The sequence below is a fragment of the Bombina bombina genome, chromosome 2 (genome assembly GCF_027579735.1).
Source record: "Bombina bombina isolate aBomBom1 chromosome 2, aBomBom1.pri, whole genome shotgun sequence".
NCBI lineage: Eukaryota > Metazoa > Chordata > Amphibia > Anura > Bombinatoridae > Bombina > Bombina bombina.
Window position 1 is genome coordinate 768,729,689 of NC_069500.1, and position 17,282 is coordinate 768,746,970.

At 39.8% G+C, this 17,282-nt stretch overlaps 1 protein-coding gene across 3 annotated transcripts in view; it reads left to right on the forward strand.

Moving 5' to 3' along the window:
* Positions 1-13,514, forward strand: part of ARMC6 (armadillo repeat containing 6) — a 54,161-nt gene extending 40,647 nt beyond the window's left edge. For all 3 annotated transcript variants that reach the window (XM_053700690.1, XM_053700689.1, XM_053700688.1), the window contains exons 7-8: positions 11,250-11,387; positions 12,565-13,514. In XM_053700690.1, coding sequence (XP_053556665.1) covers positions 11,250-11,387; positions 12,565-12,777 — 351 coding nt within the window. In that variant the 3' untranslated portion in view covers positions 12,778-13,514. The remainder of the gene's footprint in view (positions 1-11,249; positions 11,388-12,564) is intronic.
* The last annotated feature ends 3,768 nt before the right edge of the window (positions 13,515-17,282 follow it).

Consider the following 17,282-nt stretch of genomic DNA (forward strand, 5'->3'; position numbering starts at 1 on the left):
TTTATACCTTTTAATTTTTTTCCGATCTTTGGATAATTCTTTCAAATCCTCCAAAATTAAATTTGAAAAGATATCTACATGATTGCTATTACTGACAGTTTTTGGGGGAACAAAAGATGATCTCGGTTTCAAATCAGAGTGAATACATTTATCATATTGATCCTCTAATAGGATTTCAGGTTCATACACAATAAAACCCCCATTGACATGGGAGTCAATAATGTCTGTGGTAATGGTACTTAGCTTATCATCTTTGATCTTTTTTCTGCAAATTATCTTTGCAATGAAAGCTTCCTTATGTAACTGTTAATATCGAAGTATAGTTTATATACGTTCAATTTTTTGGAGGGACTAAACGATAGTCCTCTTCCCAAGACCCTTATGTCATCATCTGACAGTTCTCGGGATGATAGATTAAATATCCATTTTTTTAGATTTTGCCGTTTTTCTCTTTGCGACGAGTGATTTACCTCTTGCTCCCCGTTTCCGAATGGCCTTTTTTACTCTTTGTGGATAAAAGGGTCCCACTGGAGGTTGCCAAACAGGTGGTGCTAAGTTGTAATTGGTTCTCCCTAAAAAATGAGATGAAGCAATATTATCATTGTTAATGTTCGCATAATCATGGTTTATGGGAGATGCTATACTATGATTGGCTCTCCCTAGAAACTGTGACGGAGGGGCATTGTCATTACTAATGTTAGCATTTTCGTGGTTCCCCTGTAAAGGTTGGAACCTGTTATTATGTTCATATTGTGTCCAAGTTCTCTGGTCTGTATCGCTAGATCCCGGGATACTATAAGCTTGTGTTCTTCTCTGAGGATATCCTTGATCAGCATTAGGAGGGGTCCTACGATGTTGATTTGTGTAAAAATTAGTATGAGATGTTTTTACCTGTTGTAATGTGTGATCATAGTGGGGATAATAGTTTTTATTTTTTCCATTTTTGTTGGTACCCACAGTCTTCCAGTCATGTTGTGTGTTTGTACTTGTGGGTTTGAAAGGATTAGTGTTGGACTGAGCATGGTTTGCTCTGGTTTTCCTATTAAAGGTATACATACACATGACCACTGGTATAGTCCTCATTATCCCTAGCAAGTTTTTTATTCTTATTGGAAATAATTTGCTGTTGCTACTCGTCCGCCCTCTCATAAGTACTAGCTCTATGGCTCTCAAAATTAGACTGATTTATGATTATCAAGATCTTTTTGTAAATTATCAATTTCTTGTCTTGCTAAATCCACTAAGGACTGTCTGTGTTTTATCAGTATATCAATGAGAGTCATAGAGCAAGTATTAAAAGCTGTTTCCCATTCTTTGAGGACTCCCTCATTATTCTTAAAGGAACAATTTTTTAAAAATTCTCAAACCCCTAGGTATTTGGTTCTTATTTTTGTATTTTTTAAGTGTATCCAAGTCCCACCAGTGCCTATGTTCTGTCTTTAGTAAATCCTCCAATTTGGAGAAGGCAGACTGGAGGGACAAAGATGTATTATTAACTTCTATATGGGGTTGTTCAGCTAGATTCCTTCTATTATTTCTTTATGTAGTGGACAACATATTAAACCCAATATAAGAATAAGTGCACAATAAATTGAAAATAAAAAGTAAATAATAATGGTAGGTGAGATTGACTACCCCTATAGACCCTAAAGATAATATGAAGAAAAGAGATATAGTGTGTGAAAACACACCAATCCTCCAGGGGGCGCTCTCAATAAAGAAATAAAAAATAATAATTGACAAATCGGATAAGCAATATATACAAAAATCAACTATAGAAAATGGTAATAAACAAAAAAAAAACAGAAAAAGGAATTGATCCTTTAACTGATAAAAAAAAAAAAATGTCCATACAACCAATAATGTCCAGTGAATGATAGTAACTCCAAAGAAATGCAATGGTCAGTTCTGTCGTAGGAGGGTCAGTATCCTGATGTGAACAAATGGTCTATAAAAAGAACACCACAGAGGCGCCTAATACCACAATAACAAGGCTGATGCAGGATTTGTAAGAATTATACTCACAAACAAACAAACAGCACCAGAAGGTGCAAGCAGTCAGACTGGAACCTCACAGTTGTCCAGCAAACTAAACAGACACGGCCAGGAAACCAGTGGTGAAACTTCGCCTAAAGGATCCACCAGGTGCCTATAATGAGGGATTTCTATAGTTGATTTTTGTATATATTGCTTATCTGATTTGTCAATTTTTTTTAATTTTTTTTTTTTTATTTGAGGTTTGAAATAAGGCATACAGAAAACATAGGACAATAAAACACAGTATTGCTAAAATACATAAATCTCATGGCGAGAGGTTTCAAGTATACAGTGTATATTTCTAAAACAGAAGTCCACGAATATAGTGAATAATTCAGATGCCTAATAGTCGGTTACCCTCCGCGATGACATAAGAGGTCACTCATGGGCCTCATCACTGCAAATTCTAAGAGGAGGAGGTTATTCCCAATAATGGACACCACTTTTTGATCTCAACTGATAAACCTAATTTTTTAGTAAAAACTCTAAAATAATCTGCTATAGACACCACAACTGTGGATAATATTAATAAGATAAGGTACATTTAGAATAGTTGGTGCCAGCTAGGTAAGATAATGCTATCGTACACTGTAATATAGATTTTCTGTGCTGACCCACTTAGAGAAAGGGACAATCTCAGGACTTTTCATGTAACAATCTAGCATGAGCAAGGCGAGCATAGAAATTACTTATATAGACAACCTCCGCTCAGACCCAGAATCATTTCACATGTTCTACCAAAAATAAAAGCTGGTTATGTAGTTATGCCCATAGTGCATCACCCCGGCCGCAGGCCATGCAACAACGCAAAATAAGTTTATAATAACAATAAAATAGGCATTTAGTAAACATATACCTTGAGGTTAATTTAGGCTAAGAAAATTAATATGCAGCACAGTACCTACTTCTGCAGACCTACATGTAAAAGCTGTCATTTGCTAGCTGCTAAGAAAAAAAAAAAGAAAAAAAAATACAGCCTGTGAGATAATAATAAGAGACTCCCCTATCTTGCTATTTCTGAATGAAACTGCCAAGAGCAAGTGCAATTGTGGGTTAATGTAGGGATGTGCAGCTAAATTAGGTTTTGTAGGAAAGTCTCAATATCAGTAGAAATAGGTTTTAAGGAGAAATATACCCCTGTATGCTAAAGTACAATTATGGAAAGAGACTATAACTTATATACAGTCAAAAGTGAAATAACACAAGGATAGGGAACCACTGAAAGATTCAGACTGTACTACGCAGTATAAACACTAAGAATAATAGTGGAAAAAATTGCAAGCAAAGCTGGGTGAATGTAAATATAATATTGAACGTGTTGCTGAATAAACACACCAGCTTAACCAACTCCAGTGCGAGTCCCCTTGACATAGTCATTTTTACTAGTTGCTCGCCGGGTAGCCCACAGTCTGAACCTTACATAGGCAATGGAGGTAGGATAGTGTCCCTGTATCTGAGTAGTGTTCCAATGTAACAGCCTCACAGCGGTGAAACAGGGGTTTTTCCAAACTTGTAAAGTTACTGCGGGTCCCCATGATTGTATATATGTACCTCTATGATCTCGGGGTGATCGTTCTGCAGGGGCTCTCTTATGTATATGCTCCTCGGTGCAAAGAAAGGCTGACTGGATCACTCTTGCATCTCCTTCACCATAGCTGACGGTAATCTGTGTAAGTTTCACGTCTGCAATGGCCTCAGCTCCAACCATAAGCCCTGCGGTAATAAGTGGTTTATCCGACTCAGCCAGGGTAAGTCCATAGTGCTGGGGCCCCAGAGCACTATCAACTAGGTGCATCGCCGAAACAGACCTGGCCGAAGTGGTTTGTTGAGGTGCTATGAAGCCTCCGGAGTTAAATGCTACTGTCCTCTTTTCTTCTAAGGCTGCATGGTGATCCGAGAGGAGATCACGCATCGCTTGTAAGACAGCTTTGACACTTGTCATGTCCATATTGATCTTTTATGTAGGTCGCAGATCAGCACACTGAATAGGAAATTATAAATACACTCACAGTGCAAACTAACGACAGGAGCTGTAAAGCAACCTGCCGGGGGGTATTTCACGTGGTCAATGTTCAAGACTTCAATGTAGCTCCGGGCTCTGAAGCTAGTAGCGATCCTGGCAAAAATGATCTCGCTAGGTAGGCTTTCAATAGTAGGTTTTAGAGATGCCAAACTTAACATTGGATGCTTCATATAGAGGACGATATCTGGTAGATAACACAGGAAAGCTGGAGCAGCTTGCAGAAGTGCGACCAGTCAATGCCGCCGCCCGGAAGTCCCCTGTCAATTATTATTTTTGACCTCTTTATTGAGAGCGCCCCCTGGAAGATTGGTGTGTTTTCACACACTATATCTCTTCTTTTCTTCAGATTGGGATACCAGTAGATCGCGGCCGATGTGATCAAAATGATGTGGTCAAGTTACGTGTTCTCAACACTGGGGTGTGAGTATAGTATGGTTGCTAGGGATACCGCTTTATCTACCGCAGTGTGTGAAGGGGCAGGTCATAAAACAGTCTAAATTGGTCGGACCCGAAAAGTGCTACAGTATTGGATCTTGAGGGACATCGATTTTAACCAATCAATGTAGATGATTTTTGAATGACAACACAATTGGCCTATCAAAAGCATGTTTGAGTGAGTACTCTCCCAATGGATATGGCGGTATAGTGGGCCTCCACCCATTCCAGAATCCGAGATACTTCCCGCATTGCTAGGGAGCTCCTCGTTCCCCCCCCCGATGGTTGATGTAAACCACCAAGGTTATGTTGTCTGATTGGAATCTGATAAACTGGGACGAACCCAGAAGCGACCAAGCCTGCAGAGCATTGAAGATTGCTTGAAGTTCCAGAATATTGATCGGGAGGAGGGATTCCTTTCGAGTCCACAGGCCCTGTGCCTTCCTGGCACCCCAAACAGCTCCCCATCCTGATAGACTTTGCATCCGTAGTCACAATCTCCCAGAATGGTCTCAAGAAGGATGTCCTTTGGGACAGGTGATCTGGACAGAGCCACCAGGAGAGCGATTCTCTCGACCGGTTGTCCCGAGAAATCTGTTGCGACAGATCAGCATGCACAGCTGAAGTGGTCTTAGATGGAATCTGACAAAAGGAATGATGTCCATGCTGGACACCATGAGACCAATCACCTCCATACACAGAGCCACAGATAGCTTTAAGGAGGTCTGGCGGTCAAGACAAGCAGAATTTAGCTTGTAACATCTCTGGTCTGTAAGGAATATCCTCATGGATATGGAGTCTATTATTGTACCCAGGAATTCCACCATGGTACTGGGAATAAGAGAACTTCCATCCATGAGATAGAAGAAGAAGAGATTTTGAATGGTCTTCTGCCAGATGACAAAATGGTGCTTGAACCAGAATATTTTCCCTAAGTATGGAGCTACTGCTATACATCTGGTCCTGGCAACTGCTAGCAGAGCCCCTAGAACCTTTGTAAAAACTCTTGGAGCAGTAGCTAGAACAAACGGAAGTGCAATAAACAGGAAGTACTGGTTCAGGAACACAAACTAGGAACTTGAAGTGTTCCTTGTGAATTGGAATGTGAAGGTAAGCATCCTTCAGATCTATAGTGGTTATGAACTGTCCTTCCTGAACTAAGGGAAGGATGGACTTTATCGTCTCCATCTTGGATGAGGGGACAGATAGGTATTTGTTTAAGCACTTTAGGTCCAGAATTGGGCGGAAAGTTCCCTCCTTCTTTGGGACCATAAAAAGGTTTGAATAGTACCCCAGACCTCTTTCTGCAAGAGATACCGGAACAATGACTCCTAGGGAGGAGAGATCCCTCAAGCACCCCAGAAAGGCTTCTCTCTTTTCTGGCCTTGAAGACAGGTTTGATAGGAGGAATCTGCCCCTGGGTGGATAAGACTTAAATCCTATCTTGTATCCCTGAGCGATGACCTCCAGGACCCACGGGTCTTGTATGTCCCCAAACCAAGCGTCGGAAAAGAGCGACAGTTTGCCCCCTACATGATCCAGTGCCGGATCAGGGGCCGCCCCTTCGTGCCTACTTTGTCTCGGCGGGATTCTTGCTCTGCTTGGATTTATTCCAGGACTGAGCCGGCTTCCAAGTCCCCTTGGATTGCTCGGGCTTTGCGGAGGGCTGCTGACATTGGGATTTATCAGAACGAAAGGAACAAAAATTAGGACCTTGTCCCTTTAGGCGTGTTCTTCTTATCCTGCGGTAAAAAGGCACCTTTGCCTCCAGTATAATTGAGTCCAGGCCTGGACCAAATAAAATCTTTCCCTTAAAGGGGATGGAAAGAAGTCTGGACTTAGAAGTCATGTCTGCAGACCAGGACTTCAGCCAGAGTGCCCTACGGGCTTGAACAGGAAAACCTGAAGCCTTTGCATTCAGGCGAATAATTTGCATATTTGCAGCACAAATAAAAGAATTAGCCACCCTTAAGGCCTTAATTATTTCCTAGATCATGTTGAGGGGACCCTCCACCTTGATCAACTCAGATAAGGAGTCGTACCAGTAGGTAGCCGCTCCAGCAGCAACAGCCGTTGCCGGTTAAAACAAATATCCCGTATGTTGAAACATCTTTCTTAACAGAGTTTCTAATTATCTAAGGTCATAATTGGGCAAGCCTCTATGCATTTTTTTTACTTCAGCCACCTCATTAAAAGACAGACGCCTGACATTATTTTCTATTATAATTCAGGCTGGATAAACCAGTCATGCTTTTATACCTTTTATTAATCAGTTGAGAACAGAATGGGGCCATTAACCTTCTTTTAGAGGAGGTCTCACTAGAAAAATCTTGAAACATTAAAATTAATTTTTTTTCCCAAATATTGGTGGGTCAGATTTTTTAAATCGTTTCAGTAATTCTAGCTTAGCTTGGAATTTTAAAATATTAAAAATACACATTCTGTTTTTAATAGCCCCATCTGTAAAAGATGTTTACACTTCCTGAGGAAGTGTGGTAGAGGTGAATTTTAACAAATCATCATATTCTGGTAATTCAGGCAATCCTACTAATCTTATGTTGTTACGTCTGGAGCGATCCTCCAGGAGTAATTGTAAATTATTTATTTTCGCATTTATTTTTGAGATTGTGTTCGCATGTATATTTACCAGATCTTCAAAATCTGAAATTCTATTTTCTGCCTCTGATATCCTAGCAGTGATTTGCTTAACTTTGGAAGACAATACACCTATTTCAGCAGAAATAGTACTTAATTCTCTCTTAATTATCTCAAATTGGGGAGAAAACATTTCTGTTAGTTTCAATATTAGTACTTGGGTGTCAACAGAAAGTGTATTTAGGGTATCTACACTCGTATCTGCCATCTTAGATTTCCTATCCTTAAGTTTCACAGGCATTTTAGGTGAGTTAGATTTGTCCTGTGTAACAAATTTTTCCATTAATTAAAGTGCAATCAATCTAAGAACAGAACCAAGCGTAGTGCTTGGAGATTACAAACAGTGTAAACTACAAACCAAGTGTCATAATAAAAATAACAAACAAAAAAAATGTGATCTGAATTGTATGTATTGAGAGAAGGGTCAGTTATCCCCTCCCTTTAAATGTGTATACTTTTTTTTTTTTTTTTCCGTGCACCTCTAATTAATGAGAATATACCTGTGCTATTTTCATGAATTAATACAGGGTAGATACCCAAATTTACCTGTATTGTTACTTATGTTACAATCATTCTGATTACTTTAGCAGTTTAAGATAATACACACAGGAAATGCTTTGAGAAAACAGTATGTAAATTCTACATTAAAGGGATAGTAAACCCAAAAAAATATTTTCAACTCATTCAAACCTTCTTTTAATAATAAAGCCTTTTGTAATTGGGACCTTTGTACAGTTTTCTTTCCATTTCTTGAAATTTTAATTGAAACATTAATTTTGCGCCAAACCCATTTTCTACTTATTATTATGCAGCATGTTACGATGTTCTACCTAGGTAGAAACATCATGGCGGCCTGCATGCGCAATTAAACTATTTACATTGATAACACATGCGCAGACTCGCCCCCCTGTCTCCGTCACCGCTTTCAGCAGTCTACTGAGAGGAGACAGAAACGCAAGTTACTAGAGCGGCATCTCTAGCCACCTGACAGATTTGTATTACAGTATCTCAGAAACCGTCCGGCATCAACAGTGTGTATGTTACGATTCTTCCCTGTTAGTGATGAAGTGCATCTGTGCTTCTGACATTTACAGCGTGAGTATGAGCGCTCTGTTTATTTACACTGTCAGACTCATCTCCCCCTCCCTCTTGCTGTGTTTGCTTTCATGTGGAATTGGAGCCCTCTCTAATCAATCAAACACAGCAAGGTAGAGGGGGAGATAAGCCGGACAGTTTAAATAAACAGAGCTTTCACACTGCTGCTGTATTCAAAGTCTGAACTTGAAGCAAAGATGCAGGGAAGAATTCTAGTATAGACGCTGCTCTCTCGTTAGTGCAGGGCTGAACTGGGACAAAAGCAGCAGCAAAGTCTTGCACAGCTAGTCTCAGCTAAGGTTATTTTATTATTCCCCGTCTCCTCTCATTTGCCTGTGTGAAGCTCAAGCTGCCCCTCCAATACAGATGAATAGGCTGTGAACAGCTGTACATTAACATCGAGACTGCGCATGCGATGTTGACTGAAGGCAATATTGAAATGAAGGGATACAGCCGCTTCACCATTGGATGGGGGGCGGATGCTGGATTTACATGAGCCATGCCTCATTTTATGGGCGGTCATTACTGCTCATTTCATGATAGTTTATTGCTAAAAAATAAGGTATGTAAAAGCTTAATTTTGTCTTAAAAAACGGTTTAATTGCATTTATAATAGTCATTATAATAATATAGTTTAATTAGCGTCAAATGGGAACAATTTCTAACCCTTTAAAGCCTTTCTTATATACAAGTAAAATGGCGTAAAGAACAGTAAATGGTGTATGTTACATTTAGTAAACACATAGATAATACCAGAACCTTGTACAATACATATATATATGCCTCTGATTTAGATAGATAAGCCTATACCTTGTTGTAGAATAATAGTATAAACTTACAATTAATACCAAGTTAGATTTGTCCTGTCTAATTAATTTAACCATTTGTAGCGAAGGTAGATATGAATTGCTCTCTTACTATAATATACTATATTTTAATTTAACCTTTCTCCCATGAGAAAGAATGTGGCTGGACAAGATAGATATCAATTATACTAATCCCGAATAATATTAGGGTCTAATATCTATACAGGTACATTTAGACATATAGCGTAATAGTGATGTGTATATATACAGCAAGAGAGGGGAAGAAGAAAAATATAGATGTCTAGCAGTTTAGGCTCCAATACAAACTTCAGCTGTTCTCTATATTATCCCTGCGAGAATCAGAGACAATGAGTAAAAGTACTTGCGCTTTTTTTGTCAGCTGTACAGCACTTTATATGGGCATCATCTCTCCCAGATTCTTCAGCCAGATAAATTGTTCCTTGCAGGCAGCTGCAGTAAGATGACTTTTTCACTCGGCCACCTTTTATATCCTCTGAATGCTTCCCTGGATCGATCTTTCTGGGAATCAACAGCCTCAGCAGCAACTCTTGTGTAGGGACCTGGATAGAGTAGACGACCCTTCAGAGTGTGTGGCAAGGCACTTCCTTCTCTGTGTATGCCTCTATCGCCATTAAAGTCGCTCTCATCATGAGGATTTCTGAGCCACTGTCGCCAACTTAAAAACAGCTAGCGGCACTTCTGCAGGCCAATCCGGCCACATGGACTTCCAAGCTCGGCAGGCCGAATACCACGCCAATTCACCAATGCCCAAAACCCTCTTGACAAGTAGGGCTATTTTAGCTGTGAGCGGGGGCTTGAATTACAAACCGTTGGCACCAACACCAACTTGGAGTGCGCTCCTGTCCGACTCCCCCAAATGGAATTCTCCCATCTTCTATCTTCATCCGGAACAAAGGAGGCACGGTGCGGAACTGTCTTCTCTGATGCATGGATCCTCAGCGGTGGTCTTCAACGGCAGCAGTCCCCGGCGGCATGGAGGCTCCTCTTCATCCGATGTCCATCGTACAATAAAGATTGAATGCAAGGTACCGCAATCAATGTGGGGTACCTTGCATTCCTATTGGCTGAAATTTTGAAATCAGCCAATAGGATTAGAGCTACTGATATCTTATTGGCTGTTCAAATCAGCTATTAAGATTTCAGTAGCTCTCATCCTATTGGCTGATTTCAAAATTTCAGCCATTAGGAATGCAGGATACCCCAATAAATATGGGGTGCCTTGCATTTAATCTTTAGTGTGTGATGGATGATCGCATGAAGAGGAGCCTCCACGCCACTGAGGACCGCCGCTGAGGATCCACACATCGGGAAAGCTGCCTGGAAGAAGACCTTCTCCGCTGGACTTCAGGAACGGTGCATACCTATTTGGGGCTTAGTGTTAGGATTTTTTTTTTATTTTTTTTTATGATTAGGGATTTAATGGGCTGGGAAAGAGCTGATTGCCATTTCAAAGGGCAGTAAAAGAGCTTAATGTCCTTTTAAGGGCAATGCCCATACAAATGCCCCTTTAGGGGCAAAGGGTAGTTTAGGTTTTTTTAGTGTTAGTTTTTTGGGGGGGGTTGGGTTTTTTTTACTGTTTGGGGGATTTAGTAATTTTTAAATGTAAAAGAGCTGTTTAACTTGGGGAAATGCCCTATTAAAGATAATTTTAAGGGGTATGGGTAGTTTAGGGGGTGTTTTTAATTTGGGGGGACTTTTTTATTTTCATAGGGATTAGGTTTAATTTTTTTCCTGCGGTGGATTTATTCACCACCCTGTAGTTTTCGGAATCCACTGGGAAGCAGCTTCGCTGCATCCAGAAGGATTCTTTTGGCTGCGTGCTCAGCCAACATTCTTTTGGCTGCCTAGCATAGCCAACATTCCTTTGAGGACGCGTGCGCAACTGGCGACACAGACGGATGCGTTACACACGCGATTATAATATATATAGAATCTCAAAGTGTCTGCTTTCAAAACACAAATAATGGAAGCATTGCAAACGTTTTTTTTATTACACATAAACTTGTTATATTTCAATGAATCTCAGAGTGTTTTATGTGGCTTGTAATAGATGTGTGGCTTGGTTAGGTTACAAAGAACAATTTGTTATGGTAAATCGCTATGTTTGTCAGTGTTACAATAAACATCATATATGTATACTTTATCTCCTCTTTTAGATTTGTGATCAGGGTTGTTCTGCTCTCGCCATGCTGGCTCTGCGCAAACCAGAAAATTGTAATGTTATCATGGAAGCAGGCGGAGCATTGGCCGCTCTCCAGGCAATGAAGACGCATCCCAAGGATGTTAGTGTACAGGTAACTGCCAACTCTTAAGCAGTCTCTGTTGCATTTAATAGTCAGTTAGCAATTGCTGGGGTCGATTCTATTCCAGTTGAAAGGCTTTTATAACAAAATTGATAAAATCTACTAAAATCCAAAAACTGAAAGCTTTTTTTACTGACAATTAAGCAATGCATTCAAAACAAATGATTTAGCTCTAGTATGGTAGACATTAAAAGCACTTTTTTTCTGGGTAATTAATTTGATATGTAATGATCAGAATGGATATTAATTGACTGCTGAATAAATTACCTCCAGCAACATTTGACTGCAAAATAACAAAAGCCAAATGGATGTGGGTAAATACCAATGTAAACTATGTACTAAACTATTTCATAAAATGAACAATTCCTTTGACAATTGTGGTGTGTTTCAGTCATTTTCTGTGTACAATAGTGAGACGGGTAACTATTTTTTTTATTGCTGCTTAAAGGGACACTAAACCCACATTTTTTCTTTCATGATTCAGATAGAGCATGCAATTTTAAGGAACTTTCTCACTTACTCCTATTATCATTTTTTCTTCGTTCTCTTGCTATCTTTATTTGAAAAAGAAGGCATCTAAGCTAAGGAGCCAGACACATTTTGGTTCAGTACACTGGACAACACTTGTTTATTGGTGCTGCCCAATCAGCAAGGACAAGCCAGGTTGTTATTATAAACGGGACTGCATCTAAACTTACAGTCTTGCTTTTCAAATAAAGATACCCAGAGAATAAAGACATTTTCATAATAGTAGTAAATTAGAAAGTTGCTTAAAATTGCACACTCTATCTGAATCATGAAAGAAAAGATTTGGGTTCATTGTCCCTTTAAGATTTAGTTTTTGTGCGTTTTATTCTCTTAAGTGCTATTGCAAAATAACAAAAGCAATCTCGTTCAAGTTTAAAATACAAATCCAGTTTTTGGTCAGCACATGCATAGTGCTGTAAAAATTGCCTGTGTAACATAAATGCTATTTAGTTCTCAGTCACACATAGGTTTGGTCACCTATATAATGCTTTATGTAATGCTCTTTTGTGCTATATATATAGAAGTATAATCGGGGAACAGCCTAGACAGGTTTAAAGCATCTCTATTATATGTAAATGTTCTTTATAAACCAGCCATATTCCTGGCATACAGTAACCATTGTATTTTTTTTTTCTTGTAGAAACAGGCCTGCATGATGATCAGGAATCTGGTCTCTCGCACACAGGATTTCTCGCAGCCTATTTTAGAAATGGGAGCAGAGTCTCTAATCGTACAGGCACGTAGTGCTCACAGGGACTGTGATGATGTGGCAAAAGCTGCACTAAGAGACCTTGGCTGCAAAGTGGATCTGCGAGAATTATGGACTGGGGAGAAGGGCAGTTTAGCGCGCTAACCTCATATTATCGTCTTCATGGAAAAAATGAGCCTCTGGCAGCTTAAAAGGTCAAGCTTTGTCACTCTTTTTAAACAGTGTAACCATTCTTATTTATTTATTTTGTACTGGGCATCCAGATCTGTAGTACATCATCCATTTGACACTGTCGACCTATGTTTTTTTTTTTTTTACTATAAAAATGTCTCTTCTTTAATGTGTTCCCAGTGATCTATTTTACCTGCTGTATTAAATTATTTACAAATCACTCCTTTGTTTATTTTGCCTGTTGCTATTTGAACAAGAAGCAGCAACAAAAATTAAACTCCCAGTGGGGCTGGTAGAGAGACCAGCCGATTTGAAATGGTGTTCCTGCAGCAGCTTGCCTGTGTACATTGTCCGTTTAAGCAACATGAGTTAACATCCATACTAAGAATTATCTGACAGATGCTCACTGTGAGTTTCATGTGTGACAGATAAGCTACATTGTAGCTGGAGTCACTGTTTTGTTGAAGTCACATTCACAATTTATTGCAAATTTCTATAATGTTTACAGTTTCAAAATAATAAAATATTCACTGTTGTGTGTCGAATTTTATTTTGCATGCCATTTGTACCTCCCCTCAGAAAACTGTTACTTGGCCATATTCTTATACAAAATGGCACCTTGCTACTTTGCTCATGGTAAAGTATGTGGCATATTTTTGCTTCAAATAACGAGAATATTTAACAATAAATGCTGAAATCCTTTCAAAGCATTTTTGACTATGCATATTTGTTCTCATTACCTACTTAACAGCTTTGCTAGGGAAGAGGCCAGAAGGATTATTTTCTTCATAAATGGAAAAACTTCACAGCTGCATTCATTATTTTTGGGAAGTAAGAACCTGGCCCCCAGGAGGGAGGCAAAGACACCCCAGCCAAAGGCTTAAATACTCCTCCAACTTCCCTCATCCCCCAGTCATTTTTGCCTTTCGTCCCAGGAGGTGGGCAGAGAAGTTTCAGAAGTTTGTTTTCGTCTCTTATCGAGGGTAGTACTCTTCGACATGGGACAGGAGTTTTAAGTAATCCTGTCAGTCTCTCAGTGAGGGCTTGGATGAAAGTTAGAGTCCGGATATGCAGAAAGAGTCTTTCTGCGAAACCATCCCAACTCATTTTAACAACTCCACAAGCATTCGGCGTTGTCGAACTTCGCTTTGCTGCCTACTCTCTTCTTTCAAGTCCATGGCGAAGGCGAGGCTACTATCCATCACTCTTAAATGGCTGTGTTCCTGTTCCATGGCGTAGATTCCGGTAAGATTGTTTCATTTTACTTCATGATTGTACTGTAACTCATTTGTTCCTGCAAACTCACAATGAAAAATACAGGGTCTCAGTGGGACTCCTTTAGTATCTTGGAATCAAGGGTTAATATCTCTTGAGGGGGATTATTGAACAAAGGGGGGGTTTAATCATGTTTATGTGATTCAATCTGCTTATGTGTAGTGTTAACTGGGCTCAAGGCTCTTGGAACATAACGGCCTTTCGAAGTGACGCAACCTTACGGTCGGGCATGCTTTTTTTGGACTGTACGGTTCACCTTGTGACCAGGCAGGTTTACATTCTGGCCTCCCATTTCCGCATTCCTGACTGTGTAGCGACGGAGAAATCTAGTCCACTGGTGTCTGGCTCATAGGAGGTGGTGAGTGCCCCAGCCATTGTGGGTGTCAGGTGCCGTTTAAATTGTTTTATATTTAGTCCATTTTTGGTATCCTTTATCCAGTTGTGGAGGACACTGATGTTGAGAATGTTCAACTTTCTGATTCAGATTCTTCGTCCTGTAACAAATGCAAATTGGCCCCATTGACTCAGGTCGGTCAGTTATGTTCTTTAGGCCGTTCTGGAGCGCCTTGTTCCTCGGGCTCTGGGATTCAAGGGACTTCTGAGCCATCCGCCTTGAGGGGCCCTGTCTTCTGGGAGGCGAGTTCCCTACCGCTCCCTACTACTACACATGTGGGTAACCACAAAAACATAATTTATGTAAGAATTTACATGATAAATTCATTTCTTTCATATTGGCAAGAGTCCATGAGCTAGTGACGTATGGGATATACATTCCTACCAGGAGGGGCAAAGTTTCCCAAACCTCAAAATGCCTATAAATACACCCATCACCACACCCACAATTCAGTTTAACGAATAGCCAAGAAGTGGGGTGAAAGGAGCGAAAGCATCAACAAGGAATTGGAATAATTGTGCGTTATACAAAAAAAATCATAACCACCACAAAAAGGGTGGGCCTCATGGACTCTTGCCAATATGAAAGAAATTAATTTATCAGGTAAGTTCTTACATAAATTATTTTCTCTTTCATGTAATTGGCAAGAGTCCATGAGCTAGTGACGTATGGGATAGCAAATACCCAAGATGTGGAACTCCACGCAAGAGTCACTAGAGAGGGAGGGATAAAAATAAAGACAGCCAGTTCCGCTGAAAATAGAATCCACAACCCAAATCAAAAGTTCTAATCTTTATAATGAAAAAAAACTGAAATTATAAGCAGAAGAATCAAACTGAAACAGCTGCCTGAAGTGCTTGTCTACCAAAAACTGCTTCTGAAGAAGAGAAAACATCAAAATGGTAGAATTTAGTAAAAGTATGCAAAGAAGACCAAGTTGCTGCTTTGCAAATCTGATCAACAGAAGCTTCATTCTTAAAAGCCATGGACTCTTGCCAATATATATATATATATATACATATACCTGACATCAATTCTAATGATATAAAAAATGGCATCACAAATTAAATTAGCATGTTGAATTAGCTTAACAATGCTATACAAAAGCCCAGGAAGTAGAAACTGACCTAGTAGAATGAGCCGTAATCCTCTGATGCAGGGATTTACCCGACTCCAAATAATCATGATGAATCAAAAGCTTTAACCAAGATGCCAAAGAAATGGCAGAAGCCTTCTGACCTTTCCTAGAACCAGAAAAGATAACAAATAGACTAGAAGTCTTTCTGAAATCTTTAGTAGCTTCAAGATAATATTTCAAAGCTCTTACCAAATCCAAAGAATGTAAAGATATTTCCAAAGAATTCTTAGGATTAGGACACAACGAAGGGACAACAATTTCTCTACTAATGTTGTTGGAATTCACAACTTTAGGTAAAAATTTAAATGAAGTCCGCAAAACCGCCTTATCCTGATGAAAAATCAGAAAAGGAGACTCACAAGAAAGAGCAGATAATTCAGAAACTCTTCTAGCAGAAGAGATGGCCAAAAGGAACAATACTTTCCAAGAAAGTAATTTAATGTCCAAAGAATGCATAGGCTCAAACGGAGGAGCCTGTAAAGCCCTCAAAACCAAATTAAGAATCCAAGGAGGAGAAATTGGCTTAATGACAGGCTTGATACGAACCAAAGCCTGTACAAAACCATGAATATCAGGAAGATTAGCAATTTTTCTGTGAAACAGAACAGAAAGAGCAGAGATTTGTCCTTTCAAGGAACTTGCAGATAAACCCTTATCCAAACCATCCTGAAGAAACGGTAAAATTCTAGGAATTCTAAAAGAATGCCAAGAGAATTTATGAGAAGAACACCATGAAATGTAAGTTTTCCAAACTCGGTAATAAATCTTTCTAGACACAGATTTGCGAGCCTGCAGAGAAACCTCTATGACTAAGCACTAGGCGTTCAATCTCCATACCTTCAAATTTAATGATTTGAGATCCTGATGGAAAAATGGACCTTGAGCTAGAAGGTCTGGCATTAACGGAAGTGGCCAAGGTTGGCAACTGGACATCCGAACAAGATCCGCATACCAAAACCTGTGTGGCCATGCTGGAGTCACCAGCAGTACAAATGAACGCTCCATTATGATTTTGGAAATCACTCTTGGAAGAAGAACTAGAGGCGGAAAGACATAAGCAGGTTGATAACACCATGGAAGTGACAACGCATCCACTGCTTCCGCCTGAGGATCCTTGGACCTGGACAGATACCTGGGAAGTTTCCCGTTTAGATGAGAAGCCGTCAGATCTTTTTCTGGAAGCCCCCACATCTGAAGAAACACGTCTTTCTGGTGACTGAGATAATCCGCTTCCCAATTGTCTATACCTGGGATATGGACCGCAGAAATTAGACAGGAGCTGGATTCCGTCCATGCAAGTATTCAAGATACTTCTTTCATAGCTTGAGAACTGTGAGTCCCACCTTGATGATTGACATACGCCACGGTTGTGTCTGTCTGAAAACAAATAAACGGTTCTCTCTTCAGGAGAGGCCAAAACTGAAGAGCTCTGAAAATCGCACGAACTTCCAAAATATTGATTGGTAATCTCTCCTCTTGAGATTTCCAAACCCCCTGCGCTGTCAGAGATCCCCAGACAGCTCCCCACCCTGAAAGACTTGCATCTGTTGTAATCACAGTCCAGGTTGGACGAACAAAAGAGGCCCCCTGAACTAAATGATGGTGATCTAACCACCAAGTCAGAGATAGTCGAACATTGGGATTTAAGGATATTAATTGTGATATATTTGT